Source organism: Myotis davidii, unplaced genomic scaffold, assembly GCF_000327345.1.
Source record: "Myotis davidii unplaced genomic scaffold, ASM32734v1 scaffold223, whole genome shotgun sequence".
Classification (NCBI taxonomy): Eukaryota; Metazoa; Chordata; class Mammalia; order Chiroptera; family Vespertilionidae; genus Myotis; species Myotis davidii.
Window position 1 is genome coordinate 3,137,111 of NW_006294609.1, and position 8,328 is coordinate 3,145,438.

The following is an 8,328-nucleotide window of genomic DNA, read 5'->3' on the forward strand; positions in this document are numbered from 1 at the left end:
ATGACTTCTTCTTTGCATCCCTAGTAATAGTAATTCTGTTCAGCTAGCCTTCAGGTGGTTCTCAATAATAGTTATTTTGCAAAAAAAAATATTTCTATTGATTTTTACAGAGAGAGGAAGAGAGAGGGAGAGAGAAAGAGAAAGAGAAAGATCTGTTTGAGAGTGGGAAAAGGATGGGCTGCCTCCTGCACACCCCAAGGTGGGAATTGAACCCGCAACTTGGGCATGTGCCCTGACTGGGAATTGAACCTGCAGCCTGCCAGTGCATGGGACAATGCCCAATCAACTGAGCCACACCGGGGCTTAAGGCGTTACTTTTATTATTCACTTCCAACCAGGTGAAAGGCACTGTGTGTTTATTCAACAAATACTGACCACAGGCCTGTCATGGGCCAGACTTTGTGTGTAGACTTTGTGTGTTTGCAGCAGTGAACAGATGGGAATACTGTGCACATCAGAGTGTAAGCCCCATGAGGGTTTTTGTCTAGTTCAAGGGTCTGCAAACTTTCTCGGTAAAGAGCCAGAGAGTAAGTATGTATTTCAGGCTTTTCCCAGCCATTGTAGCTTGTTCTCCAGAAACAGTCGGAGATATGTGAGTCAATGAGTGGGAGCTGTATGCCCATAAACTTTATATATGGGCCCAGAAATGTGAATTTCATGTAATTTTCACATCAAAAAATATTATTGATGGTGGGCCATACAGGAATTAATAGCAGACCCATTTATTGCTTAGTTGAGTCTTTATTCTTGGGGTAGCTTTGAACATGGTTTTTCTCCTCTGGTCGACACATTTCTAAGCCTCCATACACTGTACATTTGTCACAGCTAACAGTGGGCTTCTCATTCCAGCCCTAACAGACAGGAGGTATGAGCATGGAGTTGGCAGTCTGCCTTGTGTCTTTCTCCCCTTCAAAATGTGTCCACTTAGCTTCAAGTGTTGCTTCTATCTTGGCTGGGATTCCCATTTTACAGATGGGGAAGTAGAGTCCCTGGAAAGGTCATGATTTCCTTACGGTTTGTGGCCAGTGGTGGCCCCAGGGCTAGCAGCAGTGGCCCTCTCTTCTAATTCAGAGCTTGTCCCTTTCTCTCCTGGAGCTCGCTGCTAAGATGAAGGTTGGGCTTTCCTGAGGAGGGGCACACTCTGTAGTTCCGTCATTCATAGGAGAAGGCATATGTCACATGCTGTACAGGGCAGCCTACATTCATCGTTTATTTGTTCCATAATAAACTGGGTGCCAAGTTCCTTAGATACGTGGGGTAAAGGTATGAACAGGACAGAGAAGACTCCTGCCCTTGCGGTGGTTGCCGAGTAGTAGGGAAGAGAGAGCAGACAAAGAAACGAATTTAAGAATTGTGATTAGTGCCGGGGAATAACGGAGGGACCCATTCATTTATGCACCAGACACAGTGCTGAGGACTTCTGTAATCATCGTCTGGCTTAATCCTCACAACTAGCCTATAAGGAGAGATGGCAGGATGAGGACATGGCTGGCCAGAGACGTCCAGTAACTTTCTTGGCTTCACAGATCAGGGAGGGGGACCACTAAACAGCTAATTATCTGTTGAAGTCCTATCCTTAAATTCACAGCAAGGCCTTGAGTGCCATGCCAAGGATTATTTGGTTGGCCGTGGGGAACCCTCTCTGATGGTTTTAAGCCGAGAGAGGAGTGTCCATGGTCAGGTGTCTGTCTTAGAAAGCTCATACTGGCAGCAGTATGGAGGATGGGGGTGGGGGTGGAGGGGCGGTGTAGTTGGAAGACAGCAGCAGTGGTGGCCTGGACTAGAGAGGAGCGGTGGTGGAGGAGGAAGCAGATGGATTGGGAAGATTGACTAAGGGGAGTGGACATGGCATAGGGGGAGGCGTGTGGGGGAACCCTGGAGGAGGAGGAGGTTTTGTTTCATGGGGGCTCCCAAGTAGGATCTGGCCCCCAGGAGGCGGGAGCCACCAGCGTGTGGATTCTGCCCCTAGGCAGCCGGCGGCTGGTGGACGTGATGGATGTGAACACTCAGAAGGGCACAGAGATGAGCATGTCCCAGTTTGTGCGATACTACGAGACACCCGAGGCCGAGCGGGACAAGCTGTACAACGTCATCAGCCTGGAGTTCAGCCACACCAAGCTGGAGCACCTGGTCAAGCGTCCAACTGTGGTAGGTAGGCCCTTGGCCGCGGTTCCCTCCCGGACACCCTCCACCTCCTGCCCTCGCCCTACCCCCACCGCAGGCCTGGGGGAAAGTGGGGGGAATGCCGGGGACGGGAGGAAAGGGTTGAGGTGATTTGGGAGCCCAGCAAGTGCTGACAGGGGTCTGGCTTTCAGGTAGACCTGGTGGACTGGGTGGATAACATGTGGCCGCAGCACTTGAAGGAGAAGCAAATGGAAGCCACAAACGCCATTGCAGAGATGAAGTACCCGAAAGTGAAGAAGTAAGACTGCTCGTTGGCAGCGGGAGCTGGGAGGGGTGACTTCTTGCCATGAGGGGCGGGAGGGGGCTGGAAGTGAGCCTCCCATGATGCCACAGCACCGATGAGATGGGAGGGATGGTGTGGGCAGGGTGGCACCTTGCTTCCCTGGAATCCAGAGGGTCTGCGTCCTGCTCTGGGGCTGCAGTCTCCTTCCAGATGGTCCGTTGGCCTTGCTGCCAGCTGTACCCAGGGGGTGTGACCTGAGGAGCAGGGAACTGTCTCTGTGCCCATGTGTATGTGCATGTGTGTGCACTCACGTGTGTGTGTGTGTGCACACTTATCAAGTCTTTGTCAACTCAGAGTGGGCGTTTTCAGGGAGACCCGTGCCCCACAAACACTGCTTTTGCTGAGGGATGGGGAGGGTCCGAGTGTGCTTCTGCTTCTGGCGGTTGAGAGCAGGGCCTCTGATCCAGAAGAACCTTTCCCAGAGCCCAGGAGCTACTTCCTCACCAGACGTCCCGTGGACATTCCTCTGAGCGGGAGGCTGGCCCTGGGGGGGTGCCGACATCGGTTGCAGCAGGGACCTCACTACAGGCACCGTGACCAGCAAGTCATGAGACCGATTGCTCATCACGGGCAGAGACCCTTCCCTGCAGGATGGAGCATTTGAGTAACGGACCCTGGGGAGGAGGAAGTCACCCTGGGACTTCCGAAATGGGAAGCAGATGCTGGCTGTCCCAGGCAGGACTGTTGCTCTGGGTTTCCTAGAAGAATTGGCTTCGGTGGCCCGAATCCATTAGCATCTCTCTGCTCAGCTCTGCTGCCAGGAGTACCCCCAGGAGCTTAGAGGCTGTGAACTTTTCATTCATTCTGTCCTTTATTCAGTGCGCACTGAATGCGGACTCCGTGCCAGGCTTTGTAAGGGAGGCCAGCAGGCTGGCCTTGGGCTTCTTAAGGTTTTGCTTTCAAGCTCTCTCTCTCTTTCTTCCTTTCCTTACTTCTCAGGCATTTTCCCTCCCCTCAAAGCTGAAGGCCCATACACTCCTTGGATCTGGGCCCCATCAAAGGCAGATGGGCTCAAGGAGCCCCTGGGACAGGGAAGTAAAACGATGAACAAGACAAAACCCCCTACCCTCTGGGGGACATGCCATGGAAACAAGGGTTCAGGTGCAGCACTCATGTCGGCAGAGGGAAACAGTCCAGGGAGGAATCCCTTTCGGCTGGTGGGTCTGGGAAGTCCTCTCAGAGGGGACATCAAACCCCGGCTTTAAAGGACGGAGGAGATGGGAGGGACCTGGGCGGGGATGGAGGTAGGGGAGTGCCAAGGGCCTGGAAGGAATCATGCGGGTCACGAACATCTAATTGGCGCTGCCCTGGGAATGCAGCCGGGAGAAAATCCATGAGCTCCCTGCTCTCACAGAGCTTACAGTCTGTATGCTCATCTGAAGACAGACATTAATTCAGTAACCAGAGAAACAAGCCGAACTTGCAGCTGTGATGAGGCCACAAGGCAGAGACCCACTGAGCTAAGGGAGCATGTACCAGGGGGGTCACCCGGTCAGGACAGCATCGCCGAGCTGGGGTCTGAAGGGAGAGGGGTTACTTAGGTGAAGAGGCTTTGGAGAGCTTTCCTGGTTGTGCAGAGAGCCCGGGTGGCAGGGCGGGGCGGGGGGGAGGACCCAAGGTAGGATGGCAGTGGGAAAAAAAGGATTGGGTGCAGGATGCTGGTGGCGGGGGGGGGGGGGGGGGTGCACCAGGGTGAACAGTCCCTGATGCGCCATAGGGCAGGGTCTGTATTTCTCCTACGAGCAGTTGGAAACCTCTCTGAGATTTGAGGTCGAGAGGGATGTGTTCAGTGTTGCACTCTGCAAGGTCTCCTGCTGCTGTGTGAGTTGAAGGGGGTGGAGATAGAAGAATATGAGGAACCACTGCATCGTCTAGACAAGGGTGAAGGACGGGCCAGGGGCCGGAGAGCAGAGAACAAACTGGACATGTAGGAAGGTAAAATAGACAGCAGAGGGTGACACACAGGGCGAGGCAGAAGTAGGTTTACAGTTGTGAGTATGTGCAAGAGTTTATTCCTGTATTATTATTTATTAATTTTTGTACTATTTATTTGCAGTACAACTGTAGACCTACTTTTGCCCACCCCTGTCTATTTCAATGACTTTATGTCTACCTTGCCTCCCTGAGATATTTAGGGAAGGATTTAACTTGATTGAAAGATTCCTCTCCATAGTAAACTCTGTTCATTAATACCTTGAGAGTTCTGTCTAATAACCAAAAAAAAAAAAGGGCTTACACAGTTTTCCAGGACCATGTGTCTCCAGCCCATTGGCTAGATTGTGTGCCAAATAGATTGACAAACTCCGTCAGTGGCTGTGGAAACTCGTTAGAGCATTTGAACCTTGTTAGGAAGGAAATTGTCACCTTGGAACTAGTCCATTTGTTCCTCTGAAAAGAATGCTGATTTCAGTTAATAAGCAAAGTCAAATCCCACGGTGGTGAAGTCCTCTGGGACTGTAGAATGGTTGTGTGGAATGTAATGAAAATGACACCGTTTCTGGAAGGGTGAGTGGTCCACCCATGAACCAAGAGGTCACTGGTTGGATTCCCAGTCAGGGCACATGCCTGGGTTTCGGGCTCGATCCCCAGTGAGGGGCATGCAAGAGAAAGTCAATCAATGATTCTCTCTCATCATTGAAGTTTCTAGCTCTCCCTCCCCCTTCCTCTCTGAAATCAATAAAAATATATTAAAAATATATTTTTAAAAATCTAGCAGGTTAAAACAGTAAACATTACCTCACCGCCTGTGCAGGTCAGGAATCCAGGAGTGCCTTAGTGGTGTGGTTCTGGCTTGGATCTATCATCAGCTCCTGTCAAGACAGCCCCGGGCTGCCATCATCTGAAGGCTTGACTGGGGCTGGGGGACCTGCTTCCACCATGGTACCCTCGCATAGCTGTTGGCAGGAGGCCTCAGCTCCTCCCCATGTGGGCCTCTCCGCAGGGTTGCTTGAGTATCCTGGTGACATGGCAGCTGGTCCCCCAGAGGGGGCAGTTCGAGAGAGCCGGAGAGCCTTGTGAGGCCTAATTTTGGAAGTTGCATGCTGTTTACTTCTGCATATTCTATTAATTAAAAGTGAGTCACCACATCTGGCCCACACTCAAGGGGAGGGGAATATGCTCTGCCTCTGAAAGGGAGGAGTATCAAAGGATTTGTGGACATGTTTTAAAGACTCCACAGTCTCCTAGGTCAGTGATTTTCAACCTTTTTCATCACGTTGAAATCACGGACCTACGTGTATGACATGGGCATATACCCTTTTCACTTTAGACTTCTAGGTATTATAACACATTGCAGAAGGAAATGAGCAGGTCTCTTCCTTCGTCACCTGCTACAGAACACACAGGACTGGCAAAAATGAGGTTTGCTGGAGTAATGGAGAGACGCTGTGGACTAAAAGTCCAGCAAAACGGGGTCCTGAATAATTGAGAGTTGACTGCATTTTTCTCCCCATGTACTTTCTGGGGATGGCGGGAAGAACTGGGGAAGTTTGTGGGTGCATATCTGAAACAGAGAGGATGAAAACGGGCACAGGCTAAGCCAGTTTCAGGGCCTGCCTCTGCCACTCTGGTGACCATGGCAAGTCTTCCGTCTTCTCTTAGCGACTCAGTTTTCTCCCCTATGAAGTGGGGATCCTCTAGCCCCTGCCCCCATCCCCCACCATGGGGAAGACTGAGCCTGCAGTGGATGCGAAGTGTGGATGGGACAAGATGATAATGCATGTGGTCTCCGGTAGCACACAGGGCTCCAGTGGCCATTGGAATTCCTGCATCCTCTGCTTTCCCATCTCTCCCTCACATTTGCATAGGGCTTTAAAAATAAAAGTTAATCCTCACTCGAGGATATGTTTTTTATTGATTTTAGAAAGAGGAAGGGGAGAGAGAGAGAGAGAAACATTGATCTGTTGCCTTTCGTACCTGCCCTGATTGGGGATTGAACCTGATACCCAGGCACGTGTCTGACCAGGAATCAAACTGGCAACCTTTTGGTACACCTTCTGCTTTTCTTTTTTTTTTTTTTTTTTTTTTTTTTTATATATTTATTGATTTCAGAGAGGAAGGGAGAGGGAGGGAGATAGGAATATCAATGATGAGAGAGAATCATTGATTGGCTGCTCACACTAAGAATCTAGCCAGCAACCCAAGGGTGCTGGGGAGGGGGAGCAGGGCGGGGGCGCCGCCAGCCTCTGCTTTTCAATACACAGGACAACTCTCAACCAACCGAGCCACTCGGGTCAGGCTCTAGGACCTGATTTGACCCATGAGGGCCACTAGAGGTCCCCTGACTAGTTCAACAAATGGGGATGCCCAGTTCCAAAAGGGGGAACGATTTATTAGTCCGATGTCACAAAGCTGATTAGAATAATACATTTCAGGCCTTTTGCCATTTGCTGCACTTACACAGATGAGTCTGATATGGTTCCTGCCATCAAGGACCTGAGGCATTTCTGACTAAAAACGTGATAATAATTCTTCCACGTGGACAGTTCATTTAACTCCACCTCTGTTTTGTGTGTGGCAAAGCCCTTGTTCAAGGACACCCACTCAATGACTGCTCAAGGTGGGGGATAGGTCTTATAATTGTTACTTTTTCGTTTAAATAGGCAAAACATACATATGGTGAGAAATTCAGCCAGTTCCAAGGAGCTCACAGTCTACCTCTCAGCAGGCCATCCCATGAACAACAACCACTTTGAAATGACCTCAGATGTTCGCTTTCCTAAAATGGGGGTTATGGGGTTGTTTTAAGGGTGGAAGGACATCATGCATGTAAATAGCTAATATTAGTACTTGATCATTGGACTTGGTAATTAATATTGGGGAGTTAATTAACACTTGATAATTAATACTGGTGGGTAGCCCCAGTGGATGGAGTTTGGTCAAAGAAACTTGGTTGGAGAAGCTTGATTTCTGCTCCTGTAGGGAGTATAGCCGATGGACACCTGCCCCCTTGTAAGGATGTGGGGACAGGATGGGAGGAGGGCTGTGGCCCTGATGAGCATGCCCCGCAGGCTGGGACTTCTGATTTGAGCTAGACCAGCTCCTTCCACTGGGGATGAAGGCGAAGAAATAAAAGGCCTTAAAATTGGAAAAAAGACTCCGTGAGAGTCTTGGGCTTTGCCAGGCAGGCCTGGGGAGGAGGACTGAGAAACTCCAAACCAGGCTCTTTGGATAAGCACCGCCAACCACTAGGGTGGTGACCAGGGTGAGTCACTGCCTCTGAGCCTCTGCTTTCTCATCTGCTAAGTGGGGACAATCCTGGGAGTGACCTCATAGGGCTGTGTGAGAATTGTACTCAGTCAAAGTACCATAGAGCCAGGTATGTGTGAACAGTATTTATCTCAATGAATCCCACAATACTTCCATCGTGTGGGGCTACCGTAGGGGGAGGGCAGCATCTTAGAATGCAGAGTTGAACTTCAGGTCACCTCCCTGCCCTTAGGAGGAGGAAATGGCTCAGAGAGGGGAAGTAAGTTGTCCCAGGTCACACAGCTTGTCTATCTTAGGGCCAGAGAAGAATCCCTGATTTCGGGACTGCCACCCCCTGGGTCTGACACCCTTCCACCCCCAGCACCGATCATTTCTCTAGCTGTGCCCGCACGGGCACGTTTAAGGAAAGTGGGTTTGCTGGGCTGGCACCAGGACAGAGTCCACGCTCCCTGAAAACGGGGTTGCGGGGGGTTCCCGCAGAACGGGGGTGGGCAGAGCAACCCGCGTGCTCCCACCCTGCCTGGGTGAGGGGGCGGCCGTGGGCGGCGGCGGCGTCCCCTGGCGCTGGCCCGCGCGCTTCTGTGTCACCACCGCGGCCTCCCTCCGCCTCCTTGGCGGCAGCGGCGCCGCGCTGGGTTCAGTGTCAGCGAGGA

The 8,328-nt window shown here is 51.3% G+C and overlaps 1 protein-coding gene across 1 annotated transcript in view; it reads left to right on the plus strand.

Annotated features, from left to right (window-relative positions):
* Positions 1-8,328, plus strand: part of KDM2B (lysine (K)-specific demethylase 2B) — a 91,856-nt gene that overhangs the window by 15,295 nt on the left and 68,233 nt on the right. The window contains exons 5-6 of the mRNA XM_015567266.1: positions 1,970-2,148; positions 2,316-2,422. Coding sequence (XP_015422752.1) covers positions 1,970-2,148; positions 2,316-2,422 — 286 coding nt within the window. The remainder of the gene's footprint in view (positions 1-1,969; positions 2,149-2,315; positions 2,423-8,328) is intronic.